At 36.3% G+C, this 27,766-nt stretch overlaps 1 protein-coding gene across 1 annotated transcript in view; it reads left to right on the plus strand.

The window, feature by feature from the left end:
* The window catches only part of LOC104168622 (nucleosome-remodeling factor subunit BPTF-like), a 45,896-nt gene that overhangs the window by 9,691 nt on the left and 8,439 nt on the right, over positions 1–27,766 (plus strand). The window contains exons 2-19 of the mRNA XM_009709275.1: positions 2,036–2,858; positions 10,829–11,052; positions 11,785–11,985; positions 12,535–12,723; positions 15,411–15,584; positions 15,707–15,882; positions 16,769–17,124; positions 17,416–17,547; positions 18,088–18,217; positions 18,990–19,125; positions 20,314–20,532; positions 20,834–23,249; positions 23,482–23,606; positions 23,761–23,889; positions 24,189–24,339; positions 25,142–25,265; positions 26,718–26,970; positions 27,399–27,560. Of these exons, the coding sequence (XP_009707577.1) occupies positions 2,036–2,858; positions 10,829–11,052; positions 11,785–11,985; positions 12,535–12,723; positions 15,411–15,584; positions 15,707–15,882; positions 16,769–17,124; positions 17,416–17,547; positions 18,088–18,217; positions 18,990–19,125; positions 20,314–20,532; positions 20,834–23,249; positions 23,482–23,606; positions 23,761–23,889; positions 24,189–24,339; positions 25,142–25,265; positions 26,718–26,970; positions 27,399–27,560 (6,120 nt within the window). The remainder of the gene's footprint in view (positions 1–2,035; positions 2,859–10,828; positions 11,053–11,784; positions 11,986–12,534; positions 12,724–15,410; positions 15,585–15,706; positions 15,883–16,768; positions 17,125–17,415; positions 17,548–18,087; positions 18,218–18,989; positions 19,126–20,313; positions 20,533–20,833; positions 23,250–23,481; positions 23,607–23,760; positions 23,890–24,188; positions 24,340–25,141; positions 25,266–26,717; positions 26,971–27,398; positions 27,561–27,766) is intronic.

A 27,766-nucleotide genomic window follows, 5' to 3' on the forward strand; every position in this document is an offset into this window, starting at 1 on the left:
GGGGGGGGGCAGGGGATGTCACTTCTGATTAATTTAGATAAACCGGGGTTATCATTCTTGCTGCTTGCTTTCTTGAAGGGCTGTTTCTTTTCTGGCTTTATTGTGTGACAGACATGTTTTCTGCTGCAATTACAAACACTGAAAAGGATCATAGTTTATAGCTCTGTCAGCTTTTTGTGATATTTGGACTCTATGAAGACCATTAGTGATTGCAGAATATCTGTTCTGCAGTGTTGTCTTGCACGACTACCTACTAGGACTGGTCCTACACCGTCCTGCAATATTTAAGGAAGCTTCAGGACCCTAAAGTAGTTTAATCTGTGAGTGTGCGCGTGTGTGTTTTTTGCTTTGGGGTTTTTTAATTAAACCGACTTTGGTTTATGCATGTCTGATTTTGGATCATAGTGATAGAAAAGTTGGGTTTAATCTAGATGTTTCTTGCCGTAAGAACGCTTGCTTTGTGCCTGGCTGTGAAACTCCTGTGTTCTTGTGTGTTTGCCATGATTAAACATTTTCCACTGATTTGTGCAGAAGCATATTGGAAGACAGTCACACAAGCATTCTTTCATCTCCCACAGTCAGAACTCAGACTTAACTAAACTTGGAAATTTATTTTTATACGCAGATGATGTTGACCCATTACTTCTGTAATGGAAACATCTGGCAGTTCATCTTCCATACTATTTCAAAATGTCTAATTTGTTCCATAAGATTTCATTCTTTAAAGTTTGAGAGGGAGAGATGTATCTGGTGTCATCTTGCCATACTAGCTCAATGATTGATTGATTTTTTTTCTTCTGGAATCATTTGGCAAACTGTCTATTGTGCATTGAGATGTTTCTTAAAGGTAGCTTTTCTTTTTGGTAACTTTTGTTTTCAGCACATTGAAGTTTTAATGATGGTGGTTTTGGATTCTGAGGATCTGTCTTTTAGGTATCTGCCTGCCTTAGCAGGTCTTACCCCCCTCATTACAGTTATTTCCTGTATTTCTGGGAGTATTGGAGGGAGTAGGGTGGGTTGAACGAATGCCACAGAGAACCATTTCCTTTTAATGGTGACATCCAAGATCAATGGAACTTACTTTATCTCTTAATTTTCTTGAACCAGTTTTTGAGGAGGTCTGTTATTTGCAGAATTTGATCAAGAAATTATTAATGTGAAGTTTAAAATTCCAGAATACTGATTGTGTCGCTATTCAGTCTCAGGTCACACAATGCATAATATATGTCACTTTTTATTAAAGTGCGCATATGAAATTGCTGTTACGGACAGCTTCATTTTTCCTTTGGATTTTCTCTGTGAGTAAAATGCATCCTGCCGACGACTTCTTTGTGTAGAATTGATAATTATGAATTTTAGTTGTTGACCAGAATATTAGTGTGCTTACCAAAGGACCTAAAACCAGTTGTCATCTCAGTTCTTGGTTTTAAACCAGGATGACAGTTTTGTGATTAGTTTATGAGATTGTCTAAACTTGAATAAGTTGGGGGGGGTTGTTTGGGGTTTTTTGTAAAAGGGAAGTAGGTTTAATGAGTGCATCCTAATACTTTAACTGATAGCTGCAGACTAGTTGCATGCAGCTGGATACTTTTTCATTATTTTGATAGAAGATTGAAGTATTTCGCCTGTCTAGTAGTGCCATGCACAGAAGCTCTCCTCTTGTTTTTTGTTCTGCTTGCCTTCAAGGATAGTGGAATTAAAGGGAAGAAAGTGTAGCATCTTATCTGAATTAGCATCTGAGACTGAATTAATTATGCTCAATGTCTTATAATTTCAAAGATTCAGTAGATGTGTATTGTATGGGAAATGCAACTGCTTTAAGTGTCTAAAGTAAAACTTTAGATATCTTGTGTATTTTCCTACTGTTAATTAAAGTATAAGATTATTAGTTGAATTATTCACATCTTCGCAGTTACATAAATGTGATCATTAATTTGCAATAGTATAGAAAGTTTGACACAGTCATTGATGATAGATGTTTAAACATGTTGACCTGGAAATGGCAAAATTCTTATTACTGTTTTTTTTGTTCCAGGTAGGAGAAGACAAAGAGTACACCGTCCTCGTTCTCCAATATTGGAAGAAAAAGATATCCCACCCTTGGAGTTTCCTAAATCCTCAGAGGACTTAATGGTGCCTAGTGAGCATATAATGAATGTTATTGCCATCTATGAGGTACTAAGGAACTTTGGCACTGTTTTACGCCTCTCTCCTTTTCGTTTTGAGGACTTCTGTGCCGCTCTGGTAAGTCAAGAGCAGTGCACACTTATGGCAGAGATGCATATAGTGCTTTTAAAAGCAGTTTTACGTGAAGAAGACACTTCAAATACTACCTTTGGACCTGCTGACCTCAAAGATAGCGTTAATTCCACTTTGTATTTCATAGATGGAATGACGTGGCCAGAGGTTCTGCGGGTATATTGTGAGAGTGACAAGGAATACCATCATGTTCTTCCTTACCAAGAGACAGAGGACTATCCTTATGGACCAGTAGAGAATAAAATCAAAGTTCTGCAGTTCTTAGTGGATCAGTTTCTTACAACAAACATTGCACGTGAAGAGTTAATGTCAGAAGGTGTTATTCAGTATGATGATCATTGTAGGGTTTGTCACAAACTTGGGGATTTGCTTTGCTGTGAAACTTGTTCAGCTGTGTACCATTTGGAGTGTGTGAAACCACCTCTTGAAGAGGTACCAGAAGATGAATGGCAGTGCGAGGTCTGTGTAGCACATAAGGTGCCTGGAGTAACTGACTGTGTTGCTGAAATCCAAAAAAATAAACCATACATTCGACATGAACCTATTGGATATGACAGGCATAGACGAAAATACTGGTTCCTGAACAGAAGAATCATTATGTGAGTAAACTAATCATTTAGTATTTTCTGAATGGTAATATTGTATTGAATGTATTTTTAATATATCCTGTAAGTTGCTGTTGCCATCTTAAAATTGTTCTTTCTTTAAATAAGACCATTGCTTGCTGTTTTGTAAGTAGATTTCTAAAGGCCATGTAATTAATGCATTAATTTTCTCCAAAATAAATATTCTCATAACCCATACATAAAAGGGGATAGAAAAAAAAAGGGCCTCCGGCTTAATATTAATGTGCCTAAATCACATGAATGTGAGGAAAAGAAAGTGAATTTTAAGGAGTACTCTCCACTTTTTTGTACAAGTAGTTTGACTCTCTTTGTGATCACATGGTGTATAGGATACTAGTTTTGTGTACTGTCACCTGCTTAGATAGTATTTGGCTATTAGATACTGGTACTGGTTTGATGATCTGCCTTTGAAGCTGAGACTTTCAGAGGTACTCAAAGGTATCCACCATATCTATTAACTAGAAATGCAGAAAATATTGTATGTGAACACTTCTATAGGTATAAACAAAGTAAAAATAGCAAGAAATACCTGTCTTCAAGCGATCTACTTTGTATGTTTAACATAATTTCCTGTTACTGGTTGGTCTTGAGATACTAATGTATCTCAAAACATTAATAATAATCAAACTCTTGTTAGTGAGGCTGTTGCGCCCTGTTTTTTTACCTGAAAAGTTGAATCTGAAATTATAAAAATACTTCTGCATTTTTCCCAGGAAAATAGCTACAGACTTTTTTCTTATAAAAGACTGTTCTTATGTAGTTGTTCTCATAATGGAGGAGAAATAGTATTTAAGTGAAATCAATGATATTGTTAATTTAGGAAAAATAGCTTTTACTAGATTTCTTGACATACAGTTTTGCATTCAGTATTATGGAGAAAACAAGCCACAGCTGGATACCTTAACATATTTCATACAAATTTCATACAAAATTTCATACAAAACAGATTACAGTGAACGTTAAGATATTAGACAGTGTCTTCAAAAGGGATTGTGAGGACTGTTGATGGCGTTGCATCTTGCAAACAAGGCATTTCTAAGGACTCGTTTTAGTCTTTTAGAATATAGTACTCTTTCTCTAATGTATTGTTAGGTGATGCTTTAAGAATTAATTATCACTGCTCTTTGTGTCCTGTGTTCTTCTTTCACACTTGTAAAAAAAGAGTCCATATTTGATTATTTTTAGTTTCTCTGGGTTATAAATGCCACAGTAGTATCAAGTAATCTGTTAAAAGATGCAGGGAATCTTTTGTACTCTTCATCTTTTTTTTTTATACTCTATGTTTATACTCAATCACATGCTCTACAGTATGTGGTGTATCATTCAAATGGTTTAGCAGGATATGATGGTCAGCCTGAAGCTGCTGATATCCTAATTCTTCCATTGCCTCATACATAATTTTCTACCTTCATTTCCAGAAAATGAGTTGAAAGTTTGATTTTCACAAAAAGCCTGGTTGTGAAGGACATGTAACTGATATTCTTTTTGCTCTAGTTACCTGTGCTTTAATAACTTACAGATAGTCTCCTCTGTGCATGGGCTTTGTATCTTTCTTTTCAAACTCTTGAGGAAAAGTTGCTTCTAAAAATGGGTTTGTCTCACTGCTCTACTGTACTGATGGAACAATTATATTCTGCTTCCCATTCAAGGTCTGGGAATTAACACTAAAAAAATCCAGATTCACTCATTCAGGAGGTGATTTTAAGATAAATAGGCAGGCTTTTTTTCACCCCAATATGTAGGCATATTGGTAATTATTTTTTACTAAACTTCATCTGTGAAACAATGTTTTTCTCCCAATGAAGTGGAATATTTGATGTTCAGAAGGTTTTGATACAGGCAGTACTTCAACATGCCTTAAACTAAAATCATGCAGATGCTTCTTGATCCTTTGAAATCTACACATGTGAAAGTTCTTTCTGTCTAACACATTGATAGTGATTTTAACTGCACTAGAAAAGACATCTTCAAAGGTTAAATGTGTTGATTTTTTTTAAAATGATTTTGCATTCCTGTTAGGAGTTCAGTGGGCAAATTATTTGTTTCAGAAATCATAAATCAGGTTTTATGAATGTAAATTTTATATCTTAATTGGGATTTATTTAAAGATAAAATACATCAGTATTCCATTTCAAATCAAAAATGATGAGAACTGTAAACAATACAGCAAAGGAAAATTTTCATTAGATTTTCCATTTTACTGATCTTTTGTTAGTGATTAAAATATTTCAAAACGTAAATAGAAAAGTATTTTTATGTTTACGAAGATAAGAAGAAATGCAGTTCTTCCATTTATTGTTCCCTGACTTTTCTTCATATTCTCATGCAGATCATCTAGATTGAAAGACTCTTTCAAAAAAAATCCTTCCTGTTGCCATTAGTATCATGCCTTCTGCTAGTGTAAATGTACCTGTGCATGCTTCCAAAACAAGTTCTTTCTGAAGTAAGTGGTTTGGATTAAAAATTTTTCAAATCCTCCTAATGGAATCAGAAGGAAAAACAGATAGACAGTTGTTCTGGTAGATCTGTAGCAGTGGTACTCTTTAACAGTGCCGTGTGGGATGTACAGAATCAGCTAGTTCCTCTAGACTTTTCATAGAACTTTGACATAATTAAATTTATGCATAATGTGACTTAAAACTTTATGCTAAAACCACTTCATAAGGGGCCAAAAGTATTTGCTACATAACTAAATTCCAGGGAAATACAACTTCAGTAATTCACATAGATATTAAACTGTGTACTTTCAGTTTTTACTGTCCTTTAGATTCAGTAAGTATTCTGTACTGCAAAACCAACCATTTTGCATGTATATACTGAACCAAGATCAATCCACACCTGTTATCTTGGATAATGGAAGGATAACTTAAAGGATAACTACCAGATTATAAAACCTGAGATTAGTTAAATGATACTATCATATCAACTGTATTAAAATGAATAGAGTGTATTCACCAATGCCATGTGATCAAATATATCAGAGGAAACAAATAGATCTAAAAATAATGTGCACAAACACCAATTTGAAATCTTGCCCAGGGGGATTAGAGAACTGAAATCCTAAATTCCTGCATATTTTTGTTTTTTGAAGGGGTTTTTAGGGCTTTTTACTTCTTATCCCCTCTCCCTTTGTAAATGTTACAAATCCATTATACCATTGGTTTTCCCATCTTTTAAAGGGTTTTGTGGGCTTGTTGTTGTTCACTGATACTTTTATTTCCATACTTAGCACTTGCTGAGGGTAATAAGCCTTATTTAAGCCCATCACTGTGGTTTTGTTTCTCTTTTCCCATCTCTTCTGTTTTACAAAGATGGAAAAGTGGACACTGAAGAGGTCTTCCCTCATACATCCCCATGAGCAAGTATCAGCAAGATTTTTTTTTTTAAAAAAAAGGCAAGAGAAAATTGATTCCTGAGTTTTTGTTTCAAGCTGTTCACAAATTTAGGATGATTTCTCTGGGTCAGTTGCACGTGTTTTGCTTGTGAAGGTTATTTCTGCAAGTTAACAAGTCAGGAAATTTAGTACTTTTGACTTGCATTCTCCTAGTAAACTGCTGCAGTGTTTTTAACAAGTTACCTTTCTAGAAATACTGAAATGCTTTCGATTTGTGAAATGACTATGAAAGAAGATAATGAAACATTGTTTGGCTTTCATTTTGATAGCAGAAATAAGACGCAAATTGTTACTCCTGAATTGTATGTATCTTCCTCGATGGTCAAAAACAGTTTCAGATTTTTTTCTGCAAGAATTGTCATGCTTTTTATGTTCTTAGTGGATCCTCCTCTGTTTTCTCCAATTAATTGAAAAGGGTTTGGGTCTTCATTTGAATAATTACTTTAAACAATTTATTTAATTCTTCAGTTTCTAATTGTATCAGCATGGAATTCAGGAGGGAGTGTATCTACTTTATTATTACTTTACTTGAAAGTTTCTAGCATCTTCTGTGCTGTCATTTTTATCAGTCTTAAAACTTCCCTCTGAAGCCTGCCAGTGAATAGTTCTTGGCAGCGAAGGAGGCTGAAAGAAGTAGGAAATATTCATGTGATTCTTTTCTCCCTTACTTGGCCTCACTTAATGTATGTGACTCAGCCGAGTCCCCTGGAGACTGAGCAGACCTGTCCAGCACCAAGCTGGCAGATCTGTCCGGCGTGTCAGAGAAAAACATTGGGAATCGGTCCCTGTGTAGACTTGCATCTTTCCATCTTCTTTTTATGATAGCCTCTATGATTTCTTCAAAGGGTAAAATAAGTATCCCTTTAGCCAATGCAAGAAGGTGTTCAGGGAAAGTTAGCTTAAGTCTTCTAATTGTTAATTTAAATCTTAACTAACTTTGCCAAAATGGATTTCATGGAATGATTTATGCTGTAGTTCTTTGACTGTTAGTGAGTTGGTAATGAGCACTCCAAGGCTTCGACTATCATACACCTGAATCTTGAGAAGTCTGACCAAAGGTGGGTTTCGTGTAAGCGTACATAACAGCAAGCTTGTGCCATTTTATTTTCTGCCTGTGCTTTTGTCAAGAGAAAACTCTTAATTCCTGCACTTCTGTTATTAAGGTCGTGGTAGCCTTCAATTCAGGAGAAATTCTATGCTCAAAACTCTATATAAATGAAGTAGAAGGGAGATAAAATACTCTTGGGTAACTTTATTGTCCGTTTCTAGAGTATTATCTGAGCAGTTCTTTAATGGGTAGGACTGGAATCACACATGGAAAGATGAGCTCTAGGTGCCTTCAACAGAATACTCTCTTTGTGGTCTAGTGTCTTGATTCTTCACAGTGTGCCTCTGGGTTTTATTGGCATATCTAGGTCATGTAAGGAGATGTATAAATGGCATATCTATCTACCAATTAATCGTGTAATGAGCTAGGGGGGTCAAAATGAAAGGTTAAAGTTCCCTTTTTGGTGACTTAAGAAATAATTCAAGTATAAACTTAGCAACAGCATTATATTCTGCAGTCGTGTTTGTAAGGAGCAGAGCAGCCTTACAATTACTGCTCTGCCAGCGTCTTGCTGTCACCACTTCCATTGGATATTTGCCAGGGAAAATTCAGAAGGCATACTTTCCCTGTCCTTTTTAGTTAAGCATTTTGTGTCATTGTTTTCTTTCTTCTTGCTGTATAATGCTGTATTCTTGCATTCTCATCTCCTCTTCCTTCTTTGTTTTTGGGTGGTTGCCTTTATCTTCCTTTTCTGTGGGATTTGTTCACAAATAATAATAATAAAGGTGCTGCCATTCCTGGTATTGTTAGTAAATAACTTTCTTGGTTTAGAGGTAACATGGTTTAAATAGTAATTTTTCTTTAACATGAAACTCTGCAGGCATAGAACATTCCATAGAGTCCAACCATTGTCAATGTTCAGCTATTACTTTTTGATGTGCAGTATGTGGGCAGTCTTCCTGAAATGAACTGTTTTCTGAGAAAACCTGTCAAACTTAACCGTGCTAACTTGTTAAAACTAATGGAAAGTTACTGGTAGCCTAGAGGAGTAAATGGGTAAAGTAGAGTTGTTGCTTTTCAAGAGCAAAGGCCTTTATGAGAGAAGTGATAGTATTTCTTTGCAATATACCAGGTTTTATCATCAAAACCAAAAGTCTGTTTTGTAGTAATGGTTGTGACAAGTTAGTAGTTGAATTTTGAGTAATATTGCAATTATTAACTTTGTAACCACATTATTTTAGTAGTATTCTGAATAAGTTGCAAATACTACAGTTTCATAAATACAATGTGGAAAATAACAGATAGATGACGATCAAGTTGCCTTACAGTTGTTTGGCTTTCTGAACACGTGAGGCCAATTTTTACTGTCTTTTATGTATAAGCCATGTGGAGACAGCCAGTAGAGAGGAACACACAACAAACCGTACGAGAGTAGATCTTTCAAACTACAGTCAGCTTTCCATTCCTATCAACAATTTGGTTTAGGATTCTTAGCGAGCCGTAGGTCTGTAATGCTTTTACAGGTAATGCAAGTGTAGCGATGGTTTAACTCCCCTTCCACATGTGAGGGCCAGGCTGATAAATCATTATGTCACCCCATACAGTGTTCACCGTATTGGGAGTGCTAGGGTGTGTTGCAGAAATGAGCAGTCCTGCCCACAGCCAGCCTGGATCTGTCTGCTGCTGCTGAACAGGACCTACCAAGCCAAGCTGAAATCAAGCAGCCTTCTGCAGAACCTCTTGCAGCATCCTCCTTATGCTCTCCAGCACTCTGGGAGAGCTTGTTACCTGAGATATTTATGGAGCTTGCTTGGGTCTGGTTGCCCTATTGAGATGCTTTTGCCACTGTGGTGGTCCAGTAGCTTTGTCTAGGCTTGTGGTGTCATGGAGCACCCAAGATAAAAGATGTGGAAATCCCTTGATCTTTTCAAAGGATTATATTATGATTCTTTTGTCCCTTACTGGTGCTATCACAGGTGAATGCTGTAGAGATGCTAATATAAAATACTTTATGAATGTGACATTCTAAGCTTTTAATTTTCTAACCTTGCTGTTTCCTGAATATTCAGTCAGAAACACTACCCTTTATAGATTCTGGAGCCATACCTTCTTTCACTGCAAATTGTTTGAGACTTAGTGGTAGACTACTGGTTACAGTAATAGTAAATATGATGAGAACAAACCTTGCTGCCAGATAGAACAAACCCGTTTTAAGACGAGTCTTTTAAAGCTTTCCTGAGGAGGTTGTCATGAGAACTTCTGAGGGGATGAAGAAAGGGAGGGAAGTGAGAGTAAAAAAACTGGCTGGATGACTGGGCCCGAAGAGTGGTGGTGAATAGAGTTAAATCCAGTTGGCAACCGGTCACAAGTGGTGTTCCCCAGGGCTTAGTATTGGGGCCAGTTTTGTTTAATGTCTTTATCAACAGTGGATGAGGGGATTGCATGCTGCCTCAGTCAGTTTGCAGACAACACCAAGTTGGGTGGGAGTGTTGATTTGCTTAAGGGTAGGAAGGCTCTACAGGGGGATCCGGACAGGCGGGATCAATGGGCCGAGGCCAGTTGTATGAGGTTCAGCAAGGCTCAGTGCTGGGTCCTGCACATGGGTCACAACAACCCTGTGCAACGCTACAGGCTTGGGGAAGAATGGCTGGAAAGTGGCAGCGAAAAGGACCTGGGGGTGTTGGCTGAATATGAGCCGGTAGTGTGCTCAGGTGGCCAAGAAGGCCAATGCATCTTGGCTTGTATCAGAAATAGTGTGGCCAGCAGGACCAGGGCAGTGATCGTTCCCCTGTACTTGGCACTGGTGAGGTGGTCGCACCTCGAATCCTATGTTCAGTTTTGGGCCCCACACTACAAGAAAGACATGGAGGTGGTAGAGCATGTCCAGAGAGGGGCAACGAAGGTGGTGAAGGGTCTGGAGCACAAGTCTGATGGGGAGCAGCTGAGGGAGCTGGGGGTGTTTAGCCTGGAAGAGAGGAGGCTGAGGGGAGACCTGATCGCTCTCTACAACGACCTGAAAGGAGCTTTTAGTGAGCTGGGGGTTGGTCTCTTCTCCCAAGTAATGAGTGATAGGATAAGAGGAACTGGCCTCAAGTTGCACCAGGGGAGGTTTAGATTGGATATTAGGAAGAATTTCTTCACCAAAAAGGTTGTCAAGCATTGGAACAGGCTGCCCAGGGGAAACAGTTGAGTCACCATCCCTGGGGGTATTTAAAAAACATGTGGATGTGGTGCTTAGGGACATGGTTTAGTGGTGGACTTGGCAGTGCTAGGTTAACAGTTGGACTCAATGATCTTAAAGGTCTTTTCCAACCTAAAAATTTTATGAGAGGGGAGTATTTGGGTACTAAACTAGGTGCATATGAGTGTCCTCCTGTGGTTTATTTATTGACACTCAAGTATTGGCATTTAATAGTTTTCTGCAAAAAGTAGGCTGATACTAATTTTTGTCGTTTATCCATATATTTTAAAATTAAGATTTTTTTTAAAATACTTTTACAGAGAGGAAGATTCAGAAACTGAGAAGGATAAGAAAATCTGGTACTATAGCACAAAGATACAGCTAGCAGAGTTAATAGAATGCCTAGACAAAGATTACTGGGAAGTTGACCTATGCAAAACTCTGGAAGAAATGCGTGAAGAAATTCATCGGCACATGGATGTGACAGAAGACCTTACTAATAAAGCAAGGGGCAACAACAAGTCTTTCCTTTCTGCAGCAAATGGTAAGAATGTTTTGTTTATTGGGAATAGATGTTGCACTTTGAATCAAATACTAGTTTATTTTATTATAAGAAGTTTATAGAAGTTGATGGAGAAGCATCATGCAGGTATACCAGCATGACTATGACTTCTTGTAGGACTATGTATCATGTGTTCCAGGATGTCCTGAATGATTTGGATTCTTGATATGCTTAGGATGTGCCAGATTGTGATCATTCCAGGTGTTGGAGTGGAGCGATGTTAACTGTTAAGTGTTTCTTGATGTACTTTGTGTTTATATATAAAAACCACCTCCTCGTAAACATTTTACAGTCCAGTGGGAGTTGGAGTAGCAAAAATATTAGAGCTCTAATATTTGCTCCAATATTATGGAAAGTGTGGAAGAATGCATATCTCATTGCAGTTGCCCACCAACTGAATTTATCTACCTTGGAACAATACATAGCAATATAAATCCGTGAAGGTTTGAACTTTGGTTCTAGGGAAGACATGAAGATTAGATACTCAGGTTTAAAAATGGATTTAAGTCATCACTATATAAATTCATAACTCTGAGAAATCAATAATTAAATCTTTGGCATTGTTTCCTCTAAGTGGGGAAGAAGTGGGAAGAAGTTGGATGTTCTCTTTTGTGTCATTGAAAAGAAGCAGTATTTATGTCACATTATTTCAGCTCCGTGGCTCTTTCGGTGGTGGTTTGTTGCTTATTGATGACAACATACTTTCTCTTGTAGATGAAATTTTGGACATTATCAGAGCAAGAAAAGGAGAAATAGTGGAAGATAAAAACACAGCAGATGATGAAGCAGAAAAGCCCAAAAGTGACGTTGATAATGATCAGACAGATGCTGAGAAAGACAAGGAAGAGTCTGGAGAGCGAGAGAAAATTGATGAAACGCCCACTGAGCAAGATGCGGAAAAAGTGAAAACAGAAGGTAAAGAAGCTATGACTGTGCTTTAACAACTTCATTTAAGTGAAGTAAATCTTTAGTTAAGATTCTGAGATTTCTTTAAGTGTTAATGTGAATTTTTGCAAGGTTTTTTTGTATGATTCTCTAAGTTACTTTTTAAGTAATAGCTGATATTTGCCAGTTCCTTTGTGGTTGTATATTGTAATTGTTTTTCTTGTTAAGTAATTTCACCAATTTTTCTACTTTTCAAGTTAAATACAGCTAGCTTGTAGATACCTTGGCTTGAGGTACAGGTGGCACTTACAGGTTGTGATCAGCATGTTTGTAGGAAGCAATATTACATCATTTTTAACATTGTTTTTCTCATTGGAATTAGTTTGTTCTTTGATTTTGAGACAATATTATCTCATAGCAAAAGAAGAAAAAAAGGAAAGGAAAAAGCTCAGATGTTTTCCAGCATTATCAAACAGACAAACAAAGCTGCTGAAGTTGCTTTCTATGGATGATGCCAAATTACATCCTAAGACTTACTAAAAGAATATCCCTAAAGTTTTGTTGTGCGTTTTACTGTAGAGGCAACAGTCGTTGGGGATAAAAGTAACTCTGTGACATCAAGCACTGATGACAACAACACAAATCCTTCTGCAGGAGAGACTAGTTGCTCTGAAGGGAAGAACGCAATGGGGTGTCAGTCAGAAACCCTTGATAGCAACAACATGGCAGAGAAGAAGGTGGCATCAGAGCTCCCTCAGGAACTCTCAGGTACAGAAGGCACTGTTACCAATGCCTCTGTATAATTTGGGGAATCTGTTAAGTTTTTCTATCTGGTTTGTCCACTAAAACCATTCACAGCGTATATCACTCATGCTGTTTGCTTGCAGTGCCATCCTTTACTGCTACGTTGTCATTAACATTTCAAAGTTAATTTTAAAGTTAATTTTCCTGCAACTAGTGCTTGAAATTTGTGGTCCTCTGTGACATTAGCGTTTGTTTCCATGCCTTCCGAAGATGACTATGGCTAAGCTTTTTATGTTATATTTTCTGTATATTTTATTTTTCCATAGTGATCCATAATGATCATTAGCATCCTATCAAAGTTTATTTCAAATTCTAATTTGCTGCTGGCTCGTTTATTATTTTAACCTCGCATTTACTGTGTAAATTACTAACAAACAAAATATTTTCATTCATGTGAGTAAACCATTGCACTGAAATGTCAAGATTAAAATTGTCATGCTAGGAATTTTGAACCAATTTCAGAATTATAAGCACAGAGGCTCTTGTATTTGAATGTGTTTTGTTCTGCCATGTCAGTGATTCAAAAGTAGTAATGTACACTATTTAATTTAAAAACAAACAAAAACTTTCAATTTAGGAATAAATGGAACTTGATTAGGTGTCACATAAAATATCAGTGTACTATTTTAGAATTATGTTCTATTACATTTAGTAAAGCTTGTAATGGAATATAATTCTATATAACCAAATGTTACTCTAAACATCTGATTACTGTTAAAATGATCAGTTTTATTTTCAGTTCTTAAAAATCTGAAAATAGTCTGTGATGTAGCCATATTTAGTGTGTTACGTTTTAAAAAATGGTAGTAAATGTTTTCTCTCCTACAGAAATAGTTCTCCGTTCAGATACAGATTGCAGTTCTTGAACTTGCAAATGTGAATGCATCCAAACATTGTAATAAACTTTGTTAATAGGAGAAGAAAATAGAAGTTAAGATTAATCTGGAAGCCTCATAATACACTTTTTTAAATACAGAAAATGTTCTAGTGCATGGGACAAAAAGCATATATTTTAGATATTTGACTAAATATTTTTGCCTATTCTCATATTTTTTATTCCATTTTAAAGTTAAAATAACTGTGTAGAGGTTTAATGGATGGAAAAGATACATATCCTATAACTTTGTTCCAGACACATATGGGTTCATATTTTATTTTTAAGATTCACTTAGATATTTATCATTATTTCTCTATTATACTTTCACAGGTACTTTTCTCCTTCCAAAGCTTCTAGCTTGTTTTTAAATTAGTGGGCTTTTTTTTTGTAGGAAAGTATGTGTGTGTGGAGAGGGTTCTTCCTCACGTGTAATTTACTATATTCATAGCGATACTGGTGTTCCTATTATGAAATTTCAGGTTGAGATCCTCATTTCAGAGGGAGGGAGAGATACTGAACCAGAATCAGTGAGACAGTTACCCCCAAAGAAGGGGAAAATAAAAGTAAAATGCAAAGCTAGATGAGAATGTCTGACACCATCCTTGTTAAATGCAGTTTGGATATTAGCCTTTTAGTAAGAGTCTAGTTTGGGTGCTTCCATTCTCCTCCAAACAGCAAGCACCACAAATAGTTCCATTTTTCCTCTTGGTCAAAACGGAAATGGATCGAATAGTGATGGTCACCCACTTGGCAAAGCCAGAAATCAAGATGCATTCAGGTTAGGGATCTTCCAAGAATCCCAGAATATTTACCTAATCGTCTTTCTGCTAGGAGTGAGTATTTCACAAAAAGGAGGTTTTATTGTGTCACCTTTCTCAATAACAACAGAATCCCTGGTGGTTTGGAAGAATTCTAGAAACAAAAAAACTTGTATTTTTTTAAACAACTAAGCTGTGTCTCTTTTCCACAAAATGAAGATGACATTGCTGTTTTGAGGGACAGTGGCTTCTTCTTACTGGGAAGCTGGAGTGATTTATTTCTACGTAGCTGCAATTCACTGATGCTTTAGTCGAAAGGCCATACTCGGCAGTACGCCTTAGCAACAGGTGAGGTAGCAATAATGTCCACAGCTGTCAAGCCAGACAGTAACAAGTACAACTGAGGACTAAGAACCCATTTGTCTTACTGAGATTGAAGCAACATTGAGACCCATCAGATTGTAAGAAAGAGGGTGATATTTTAAGTTTGCAGAGGAGGAGTTTAGGTATAGAGTAGTGCCAATTGAACTGAAATCTGTGGGATTCCTCAGAATGAATGTGCTGAAGAAGGGACAATCAAAGACTCAGTGGAAAACTGGAGGGGAACTGAAAGGTTTATGCTTTGAGGAACAGCTAAAGCACGGGAAAATCAAAAGAGATAAAATCATGGAAGCTGCAGGAAGACCAAATTTCATATAATCTGCATTCTGAAAGCAAAACGAAGTCTCAGTAGAGAGTTGTCTCTGTGTCCATCTATAGAAAAAAATTGTCTTGTATTTAAAATAATTAATATATTTCATCCAAGTATGAATTTCAGTTCTTCAGAACTGTGAAAGTTGAAACTGCTTGAAATGGAACAAAAAATACTTTCATGGATACAGTGCTATGGAGGGAATTAATATTTTATGGGTGTTTCCCTCTAGTCCAGGAAAATATGTTTTTGATGAAAATTTTAAAACTCAAAAAAATTGCATTGATCCAATTTAAAAACTAAAAATTAAGTTGTTCTTTTGTAGAAGAAACTGGTCAGATGATCCCTAGCAACAGTAGCAGTGCATCAGCTGCACCTCTACAGTCAGATGTTGAAAACAGCAACGGTAGTGAGTTGGGCTCTGGGCAGAATGACTCCATTAAGACATCTGATGATGCTGAAAATGCAGAGAGGGGATCCCAGACTTCAGAGGACATAGGTAATAATAGTGTCTCTAACTTTCATTTTATGCATCTTTTCTTTTTACCTTGTAACTCCTATACATCAATAGAAAACTTCCAATTTTTAACTTTGTTTTAAAAGCTTTTTTTTCCTGGGCAGGAGAGAAATCTAATGGTGAAAGAAGTGATTCTCCAGGCGCAGGAAAAGGCACGCCAGGTTCGACGCGAATGCTCACAAGATTACGAAATCCAGATAGCAAGTTGAGCCAGATGAAAAGCCAGCAGGTTGCTGCTGCAGCACATGAAGCAAATAAGTTATATAAAGAAGGCAGAGAGGTTTGTGCACATCTTGGAAAACTCAAAGAAGTACGAAAACTGTTTTAGAAAACTGATAATCTTTTTAAAAATAAAAAAGTGGTTTTGGTAGACTGTGGAGATACTTAAAAAAAGTTGTAATATCATGGCAAGCTTTTTTCCTCGTCCTCCTTTGCTCTTGCTCTCTTAGTTGCTATCTACAGAGTGGCATGATGGTGACCCAGTGCACTGGTATAAATTTTTGTATGGCTGTTTGTTGGTTTTTTGGTGGTTTGGTTTTGGTTTTTTAAGTAGCCCAGTTTCTCCAGGAAAGAAGTGTTTGAATGTTAAGAGTTTGTTGGTTAGTTGTGTGTGTTTGTATTGTTTGGTGTATTAATTTTATTGTTGTTAACTGGTTTTCCTTGTAAGTTAGCATTCAGCATATTTATTCACAAACCTCTCAAATTTGGAGCTCGGTTATGGGTAGTTAGACCACTGATGTTATCCAGACCATGTTTTCAAAGTCAAAGATACTTGTTTGCGTAGCTACATGTATGAATTCTGTGATTTACCAAGGAGGGGTTTCACAGAAAGCTTACTTAAGTTTAGTGAAGCTCTCTTCCCCAAGCTATCTCCCTCAATAGGCATAATTCAGAGCAGCAAAAAGTTCCTATTTGACTCCTGAGGAGCCTGGATGGCAGGTTTTTTAATGTTAAAGTTGATCTTTGGAAATATCCTAACTCTGTATACAATCAGTGATGAAGTACATATATTTAGTATATCAAGTAAAGAGTTATTTGCTTCTACAAACTGATGCAAGGTATTTTTAATGTTTTATATGTAGACAATTGAAACCTAAATCGTGAATAAGGAAATAGAAATATTTGAACCTTAAGTGAATTTTTAAAATAAATCTTTCTTTCCCAAGGTTCTGGTGGTCAACTCTCAAGGTGAAGTCTCCCGAATGAACACAAAGAAGGAAGTTGTGATGAAAGGAAATATCAACAATTATTTCAAATTAGGGCAGGAGGGGAAGTATCGTGTTTATCATAATCAGTATGCCACTAATTCATTCGCATTGAACAAGCACCAGCACAGGGAGGATCATGACAAGAGACGACATCTCTCGCATAAATTCTGTTTGACTCCTGCTGGAGAGTTCAAATGGAATGGGTCTGTACATGGGTCCAAAGTTCTTACCATATCTACTTTGAGGCTAACTATTATTCAGCTAGAAAACAATATCCCGGCATCATTCCTTCACCCTAACTGGGCTTCCCACAGGTAAATTAATAAATGAAAATATGTATTCTCTTGTTTTACTTGTATTTTTGGTAACAGAATTAATAGACAATGGTATTTGTTTTTTCAAATCAGTGATTTCAAACCACCATGCTTCAATATATTAAAATGTAAGATAAGATGGGTGGTTTGTGATGGGTGGCTAAAAGGGTTGCACATTTGAGTAAAGTACTAAAATATAGGAGGTTTTATCCTACCATTAAATCTTATTAACATAGCATGCTATATTAGTGCATATATATGTTTCAGGTTTTTATCTTTTTTCCAATTTAGGTCTAACTGGATTAAGGCTGTTCAGATGTGCAGCAAACCTAGAGAATTTGCACTAGCGCTGGCTATATTGGAATGTGCAATTAAACCCGTTGTCATGCTACCAATCTGGCGGGAATCGTTGGGGCACACTAGGTAAAATAGATAAACATAAAAGTCTTTTTGAATGTGAGAACTTTGTTTTACAATTACTGATTCCTCTAGGCCTAGAAGAATTATGTTTAAATTTAGTCAGTCATTTAGCCGTTGAAGTGTTGTTTCTCAACCAGAAACACTGAAAATACAAGATTTTTATAGTGTCATTGCTTCTGTAAAGCAAGTTTGTTTTCTTTATCTGAGCCAGTCTCAAAGTGATAAGACTTTGGGAGACTAGAACAGCAAATTTCAACACACTCAGTTCAGTGGAGTCTGTTTTCTGTCTCTCATTGTGTGAGAAGCAGAAATTAGATGTGTCTGATGTTAGACACGATTGCAGGCAGCTGTGTCTGCCTTACTGGAATAGCCCAAAAAATATAGTGTTCCTGTTGCAAGTAATACATACAACCTGATACTGGGCATCCCATTTGACTTCAGATAGTTAAAATTATTCAAAGGGCTAGTATATGCTGTTGTTTGATGACTTATATTTGCTTACAAGATCCTGTACTTGAATGTACTTAAATCTTTATGTATTAGATTACGCAGAATGACAGCAATAGAAAGAGAAGAAAAGGAGAAAGTGAAAAAAAAAGAGAGAAAACAAGAAGAAGAAGAAACAATGCAGCAAGCTACATGGGTGAAATATACATTTCCTGTCAAACATCAGGTAAGGTTTTCTTTTGTGTGAAGAGCAAACAAAATACAGAAATTGTTGTTTTCTTACCTTACTCTTTTTCTGTTTTCATTTAAAATGAAAAAAATTTAATGTCATTGCATTGCTCCCTGCCATTAGAGTAGGAACCATGCCCACGTATTCAAGCACATAATCTTGGTCTGAACTAAATTTGACATGTATTATGCTCTTAGTGACACTGCCTGAGTTGACAGATGTTTGTCTGCAAAATACAGCCTTTCCTAATGGAAAGGTTCTAGGTGCTTATTGGAATCTTGGTCTGTATGTCTGTCCCTGTCCAGTGCTCCCCTCCCATCCCCGCTCCCCCCCACTGAAAAAAATCTACCCTAGCTACCTTTGCTTTGGAAGGTTATATATTATGATGGGAACTACTATAGAAACCTCTTTGTATTCTGCAGAAGATACTAAATACTTTTGTTGGAGTGGTTTTTTGCTCTAAATTTTTTTATTGTAACAAATGGGTTGATTCAAAAACTTGTATAATCTTTCAGCTCTTACAGAAATAGATTCTCACTGCTACGTGAAATAAATATGGATTTTAGATGTTACTATGATAGAATCAATGTAATTATCAGCAGATATATCTTTAATTTTAGACAGTATGATATTTCACAAATATATTTCAACTTGCAGAAGTCTGTAAATTTTATTTTTTTAAAAAAATCATCTTAGGCTTTTAAATGAATGTATGCATTAACGCAGCAAATAGCACCATTAAAACTACTATTTTAAAAATATTTAACAGGTTTGGAAGCAAAAAGGAGAGGAATATAGAGTAACAGGATATGGTGGCTGGAGCTGGATTAGTAAAACACATGTCCACAGGTTTATGCCCAAGCTACCTGGAAATACTAATGCAAATTACAGAAAGTTGTTACCAAGTAAGTGTCTGCATTGCTTACATTTTCTTTAATTACTAACATACTGCTTTTTTTTGCCTGTTCAGTTGATCATTTGCATGTGATATTTCTTATGTAGACTTTGTTACAAATAGTGTTCCAGAGAAGCTTTTGTGGATATCTGCTAATCTTTGTCAATATAATCAGTTCAGTTGTCATAGACATTTTTTAGCTACGTTAAATTGTTTCAATTATGAAGTCATGTGTAGTATTTGTACAGCTTTGCATAGCCTTATGTAAATTAAAGGTAGATAAAAATGACGTAGATAATCACAAGAGAAAAGTAACATCTAAAATATTGGCGTATATATACGCTTCCCCCCCACCTCCATGTTGACAGAATACTATTAACCAATTTTATCAGGGAACAATAGTTTTGTAAGGGGGGAAAAATTTATTTCTCTAGAAAGTTCAAAACACACCTTCTCGCTTATTTGTTCCAAGGATTTATATTTTAAAAAAAAAAAAATTCTGCACAGTTGACTTTTAGTATGCATCCTGAACTGTATGAGTCTTATTTAAAATAAATTTAAACTTGAGTTTCCTTTTAAAATTTATAAAATGGTGACCTACCCTATATTACGTATCAAAATAATTTCTTTCCTCACATATTGATGTAATACTTTCCCTGTTGCTTTTAGCTGGATCAAGCACAAAATGAGTACTGCTGCTTTTAGTGTTGTCTATGTGATTGTTAAATTAGAATTATTTTTCTTTTTGTATTGCAATTAATAGCCACTACAGCGTTAAGCACAGAGTCATTTGAATACTAATGTCCATTCTAACTTAACTGTAGAAATGAAAATTATTAAAAATTATTTGTGAATTTTCAGTGTCTGAATTAATACGCTCTTAATAGACTGGTTTTTCAGAAAGTGGTATTTATTTTCCTGGAAAATGGGGGGGGGGTAAGAAATGCTGAACATGGACTCCTGAAAAAAATAAGGTGAATGAAACAATTTTATCTCTGGTGGGCTTTTAGATATATTTTTTTAATTCAATATTTCACTAAGCTTAATCTGTGATGTTACCATTGTATACTTAATTCTGTTTCTGAATTTCACTAATGATGTGTGAATGATACAAGACGTAAACTAACATACGTTAAAATGTAGCAGAGTATAAAAAATATTCTGAATAATTGAAATCATTTAATTATTTTGTTAATAGCAAAGAGTGAAGATGAAAAATGCAACTTGGATAAACGAAAAGGTCCAATTAAGGTAAAAACAGAGAAAGATAAAACAAAGGATTCTCATGATCCGCAAGCAAAAGACAAAGCAGATGTTTCAGAAACCATAGAGAAAGTACAAGTGAAAGAAGAAAAGTCACATGAAGGAAAAGAAGTTGATACAATTTCTGAAAACTTAGATCATGCAAAAGACAAAGGTGATATACTTAAGTTATTGTAAAACTAGCTGTTCATTACAACATTGCGTGCGTGAAAGCATAGGACCTCAGAAATAACTGTTGAAAAACTGTGTAACAGATTTTGTCAAGACATTTAAAATGTCTCAGTTAAATGATTGCTTATTGTTCCTTGTAGTAATATCTGAAGTTTTTGTTCTCTTTTTCTTGAAATCAATTAATATACTAAAAGGTCCATTTATTTCTTAGTATTTAATGTAAAAATGTAGTTTGATATTCGTGGTTAGGAGAGCTTACTGATTCAGTTGTTTCTTCTTCACAGTGGAAAATGGTGAAAATGATAAAGTCATCAAGGAAGAACCTATGGATATAGATGATGTGAAAATTGAATCACCCATAAAAGATGAGGATAGTGACTGTAAGCTGGATATAATCAATGTCAGCGAGGGATTTCATTTAAGGACTTGCTACAAACGGAAAGTAAAATCATCAAAATTAGATGGACTACTTGAGAGGCGAATAAAACAGTTTACACTGGAAGAAAAACAACGCCTAGAAAGGATGAAACTGGAGGCTAGTGCTAAAACTGTAGGCATTCGATCTGTAAGCCCCCAGAAAAACACAGATGAGCTACAAATGAGAAAAGTAAAAGAAGGAAACCAGTTTGGCATGTCTTCCCAAGATCAAACCTATATTTCAGATAAGAGCCAAACTGAAGATGCAGAACAGGACTGCTTGCCGATCAGCAGCATCTCTTGTACCAAACCTGGTGAGCTAGATGAACCCTCTTTGCCTTTGACAAACAGGCTATCGAAAAGAGAAGGCCAGCTACTGGATGAAGACTCGCCTCAGTCCTCAGAAGGTGAAAGCTCCATTCAGAATGATAGTAAAGAAAACAACCCTGAACCTATGACTGATAAGTGTCAAGGACAAGAGACTCCTGGGGAGTCTGAGAGTTCCTTTGTAGATGGCTTGAAACAAACAAAAGCAAAAGGTAGAATCAAATGGGATGTTTCAGAAACAAGCGAAGAACCTTTGAAACAAAAGGTAGCTATTACCAGAGTATCTCAGCATGAATGTGAAAACTTAGAGCCAGTGATAACTGAAAACAGCTGTAGAAAAGATACGCTGGCCACTCTTGAAAAAACAGATTCAGAAGGGAATTCTGAACAGCAGAGCAAAGATCCAGAAAACAATTGTATGATAAAAAGCCATATTGAACCAATGTCCTCTCAAGAAAGTGAAATGGAGGAAGAAATTGCTCCAGTAAAGACTGAAAGTAAATCTGAAAACAAGATTATATTTCACCAAAAATCAGTTAGTAAAGATCTAGAACCATTTAAAACAGAGCTAATTTCTGAAAGAAACCTTGCAAGTCAAACTCTGGAACACATGGATGGGGTAGAAGTTGATGAGGATTTACTGAGCTCTAAACTAACTGAGGCTAATGGTCAAAAGAAAGGTCAGGAACTGAAAGTGGGGACAGGCACCATAAACAAATGTCTTGATCAGACAAATCTAAAAAGTGTTTCTGACAAAAAGAATAATAAAGATGAAGAAACTGAGACAGACTTAGAAAAAGAAAAATCAGCATTTCAAATGAACGGAAAAGACAGTGATGTTAAAGTATTATCAGATGATGACTGCTTTGTTAAAGATGCCTGTGAAACTAAGGCAGGGGGTGATATTGAACCAAAAGTTAATAATATTAATAAATCCATTCCAGAACATGAAATAAAACCATTGACTTTTAAGGAATCTTCAGTGAAACCATTCATGAATGGTGACATCATGATAGAGGACACAAAGGACAAAAATAATGTGGACTTTAAGTCACGTTTGCAGAGCTCACCTGGGTTTGAATCTGGAGAGGGTCTTCAGCCACCAGATGGAGTTCCCAAGTATGTGCAGAAAACTGAAGAAAAACCGCTTTCTCCTGAGAGATCTGCCTTTGTTGGCACTGCTTCCACGCCAACGCATGCTGTCTGTAAAGAAAATAAGCTGAATAGTGAAACAGAATCTATGGAAACTGAAGTAATTGAGGATAAGAAAGTTGCTCCATCGCCTGTAACCTCATGTGAGGAATCTAGCTTGAGTAGTCACTTTGCTGATCAAAATGGTGTACAGACATATAAAATGGAAAATATTAATGGAGAAAGTAAAATAAAAACTGTTATTACTGAAGTGACTACCACAACATCAACTGTGTCCACAGAATCCAAAACTGTGTTTAAAGTTGCAGAGACTGTAGCTTCTAATGATGAGAAAACAACAGTAGTATCATCTACAGAAAATTGTGCCATATCCACTGTAACTACCACCACTACTGTAACTAAGCTTACCACTCCAGCTACAGACAGTAACGTTGATGTCATTTCTGTACAAGAGCATAGTAAAACAGTGGTTACAACAACAGTAACTGATTCACTGACCACCCCAGAAGGCACGTTGGTGACTTCTATGACTGTCAGCAAAGAATATTCTACAAAAGACAAAGTGAAGTTAATGAAATTTGCAAGACCCAAAAAAACTCGTTCTGGAACTGCCTTACCATCTTATAGAAAATTTGTTACCAAAAGCAGTAAAAAAAGCATATTTGTTTTACCCAATGATGACTTAAAAAAATTGGCCAGGAAAGGAGGGATCAGAGAAGTTCCCTATTTCAATTACAATGCAAAGCCTGCCTTGGACATATGGCCATATCCATCCCCAAGGCCAACCTTTGGGATCACTTGGAGGTACATACTTTATATTTTTTAGGAAAAGTTTAGGATGTGATGAAATTAATTTTATTTTAAAATACAAGTGGTACACATGTTTGTGCCCAAATGTACAAATTTTGCTGTTTATTATTCAATAATTTTCTATATTGTTCAGTAAAGGTAGAATGGAAAACTTTTGTCCCATTGGTTTGGTTAGGTATTTTAAATGCATTTTGATTTTAAAATATAAGTAACGCTTTGTTGTTAGGTACCGACTTCAAACAGTAAAATCATTGGCTGGAGTGAGCCTTATGTTGCGGTTATTGTGGGCCTGTCTCAAATGGGATGATATGGCAGCAAAAGCTCCACCTGGGGGAGGAACTACACGTACAGGTATTATTTCTTTAAATTTCTGGTTTTCTTAATGCTCTTGCTTTTAATTTGTGGTACTAGTTGCTCTTTCTTTACCTGGAGTATATTGGATTGATTGGAGATTTAGCTTTTGTTTGTTTTCTGTTATTAATGTATTGGGACTACTTTCTTGTAGAAACATCTGAAACTGAAATTACAACAACAGAAATAATTAAGCGACGAGATGTTGGCCCATATGGAATCCGGTCAGAGTACTGTATAAGAAAAATTATTTGTCCCATTGGTGTACCAGAGGCTCCAAAAGGTATGTTCGTTTATACTTCCCCCGCCCCCCCCGCCCTTCCCATAAGCTCCTACAGAAATTAAGGTAACTGGATCTTTATGTTAATTTAGACCATCAAAGGAACAAATATAGCTCGACATGAACTATTCATTTGCCTGTGAAAAACAAATGATGCATTTAAAAAACTGACATTACTTATCTGAAGCTGAAAAGCCTTCGTGTTTATAAAAGGAGACTGAAAAAAATGCTAAATCTTGGTTTACCCTTTAATTTTGTTTTACAATTGAGCTTAATGTCTGTATTTTGACTGTTCTCTAAAGAAACTCCAACACCCCAGAGGAAGGGACTGCGATCAAGTGCACTAAGGCCAAAAAGACCAGAAACACCCAAGCAAACAGGCCCTGTTATAATTGAAAGTTGGGTAGCAGAGGAGGAATTGGAACTGTGGGAGATCAGGGCATTTGCTGAAAGGTAAACAAACTCAAATGAGCTTTTAAAAAAAGCAGTTTTAATTTGTGTGTGTATGTTAAATAAAAATTCCCTCTAGAGAACACAAACTTGGTAGCTACAATCAGTAAAAGCAGATCTGTGTTGCATTTTTACCGTTCCTTTTGATAATGATAGTCAAGCTTAAATTTGTAAAGCTAAACTATTCACTGGTACCAAAACCAATTTATGCAGATCTTACAGATTTGTTAGGAGTAATACTGTATTAACTTTTCCATGCTTATGAACTAATCACTGTTGTATGCTAAAAGGCTATTACTGTAATAGATGGAAAGGCTTTAGGCTACTTTTGGCATGACTTTAAACAGTATGTATTTTAAATACTTGAATAATGCAAAGAAAGTGAATATGTGCAAGTAAAGTAAAGGTAAATTCAGCCTGAGAATGTTCAAGTCATAGAATGAATATTTTCAGCATTGCATGCTTAGAGTTGGAACAACATTTTTGAGTCTCTTGAAAAGAATTGTTTTAAATTAATGGTATTATATGGATTGTTCGGAGTCTCAGATGTAATTATAAATTCCAGTTTTGATTAATAGTTTCCTGTAAGGTGCTGCAGTAGTTTAGCATCAGAATGTTTCAGGGATGTTGCATGCAACTTCAGTAGTTTATTTCAAAATACTTTTAAAGCCATGACCAGTTTTTCAGTGATCTTAGTCTTGATGTTTGTTCTTATAAGAGCAATTAAACTGGATAAAATGAAATCCAGTTTGATGGTTGGATTTTATGTGGTGGTATAACTTGCTTTTGGTTGTGTCTTTGGCAGGGTGGAGAAGGAAAAGGCACAGGCAGTTGAACAACAGGCTAAGGTTAGTGAACAGAAGAAGGCAGAGGAGTTCAAGGCCCAATTGGAGGCTCAACTAAAACACCAGCGGTTGGCTGCCCAGCAGGTGGGGGAGCTATTGGTAGTCCCACCTGTCAGCAACTATGCACTGGTAGTCCACATGCATTAGAATATGGGAAACAAAGTTTATCCCTATCTTACGCCATTTTTCAAATAGTTTCCACTTCCTGTGCAAACTAAGCCATCAAACAATGCTACTCCCACTGTGTACGTTCATGATTTTGAAACGCGGTTAAGGCAAAGATTTGGTTTGGATTGCCTTTTTTTTTTCCACCTCATTTATATAACACTTTATAAAGGTTTGGTTTGTTTCCATTTTAAAAGAAGTTTGAGAAGCACCAATGTCCAGGTAAGGTCAACAGTGTTGTATGGTGTAGTGGAGAGCTGCCTTTGTGTATAGCTGACTTGGGAAAACAACTGCATTTGTTCTTCGTCCTTCAATCGAATTGAATCTTTTGATTATATCCTATCTTCAGTTAGCTGAATGAAGTCCATTGATAGTTTCATGCAAGTATAAATAGATATGTAGGTGTAGATGTAAGTGTGTGTGTATATATAAATGTATGCAATTAAAACTAGGAAACACGATGCCGTGTTGGTATGTCACATACATTGGTAAGAATTGTGGGTTTTTTCCAATTTACTTCTTTTTCATTTCATCTTCACTGAAGAAAATACATTACTAGTGAAGGCATTACCGCAATATAATGCTAACCAAACACTGAAATTTAAATTAATAAATACAGATATAATTCCAGTAACATAGGGAAGAATGTTAGATCAGTTGAAATTTTAAAAGAGCTTACTGATACTGTCCCTTCACAAAGTGAAGTGTACCTTCTTGGTAGTTACAGCACAGAAGGATGCTGAGTAAGGTAAGGAATTTTGAACATGGTTTTTTGTGGTTTGTTTTTTTTTAAGCAGGCTGCAAACTGGATTTAGAGTTAAAAGAATAATTTTTAAAATTACATTCTTAATGGTGAAGTAGAATGATACCATCTCTCACTTTTTTTCTGTAACTGGCAGCATCTCGGTGCAGGCAGCTCTAAACTTAGGAATGCTAGTAATAAACTCTGTGTTAATGATGATGTGCCACTTACTGACATAGACACGGGCTGTATGCACATGGCCAAAAATATAGATGGATTTTTTTCAAAGTGTTTTAACCTCTCAGATTAATCTGGGAGTAATTAATAAGTTTTCTCTAAAGTAAAATGTGCAGTGAAATTAACATAAGGAATATTAACATAACATAATATATAATATAACATAAAGGAAAATTTCTGGCTGTGTGCTATAAGCAGAGTTGTAGTTCTGTAGGTCAAGGAGTCTTGTGCTGTAGGGTATGCAAGCAGCTTATTTGTTAGTCCTTTACAACTTGAACTAAAATACTACCAGACTCCTTTATTTTTCAACGCTGGGAAGAGACAGCATTTATTTTACAAGATCTGAAAATGTTAATTAACCCTTCATTCAATTGTTTTTCTAAATTCTGTAGAAACGGCTGGAACAGCAGAAGCAGATACCTGCACCAGGTGTGGCCCCTGCAGTCACTACAGCCAGCAGCACTGCAACTACTGTCTCAACGCCACAGAAAGTTGTGGTAGGCCCTTTAGCGGGCCCAGTCCCCACTGGAACCAAAGTAGTACTTACTACAAAAGTGGGTTCTCCAGCTACAGTTACATTCCAACAGAACAAGAATTTCCACCAGACTTTTGCTACTTGGGTTAAACAAGGCCAATCTTCAACAGGTAAGTAGCCATTTATCATGGACAGAACATGCACTGGAGTTTATCCTATATATTACACCTACATCTTCTCCAGAACATGCGGCATTATTACACTTCTTGTTATCTTTGCTCTTAACTCTCTTGCTAAGTCAGCAGGACATTTCTGAGATATCTGTCTTAATTTTTCTTTGTTCAGACTTGATAGGTAGTCTTATTTCTGACCTGTCTCATTTATTACTGACAGTTGTTGTACTAGTAATCATTGATAATGAAAGCATTCTATGCTGTAACATACTGTTTCCAAAAAAGAATCTTTTCCAAAGAAAGTATGACGCGTTCAAAAATAATTGTAAAAATAATCCTGTAGTATGCTGTTTCGTACTTGAAAATAGTCATTTCATTGACTAATGATTCTGCTCTAAAACTGACTGTTCTGTGTACCTCAATAGCCACTAGCACAGCTGCCACTTCAGCCACAACCATTGCCAGCACAGGGCAGACCTTCCAGATCTCAGGCAGTCCAGTAACGATGGCAGGGAAAGTGATAACTAAGCTGCCACTCCCTGCAAACAGCAAGATTGTTGCCGTCAATGTGCCATCAACTCAAGGAGGTAGGGGAAAGGGAACTGAATTAAAAATGTATTCCGACTTGCTGATTAATTCTCCATTGACACTATTTTCCCAGTGAAGTAAACTGTGACTTGAAGGGGGAAAAAATGGTTTTTTGTATATATATACAAGTTTCTAGAGCTTGTTCCCCCTGTATTGCATATTTGTGTCTATAGGGGAAAAATGCAAGGTTTTTGCCTATAAATTA

This window comes from Cariama cristata, unplaced genomic scaffold (assembly GCF_000690535.1).
Source record: "Cariama cristata isolate BGI_N322 unplaced genomic scaffold, ASM69053v1 scaffold1731, whole genome shotgun sequence".
Lineage (NCBI taxonomy): Eukaryota > Metazoa > Chordata > Aves > Cariamiformes > Cariamidae > Cariama > Cariama cristata.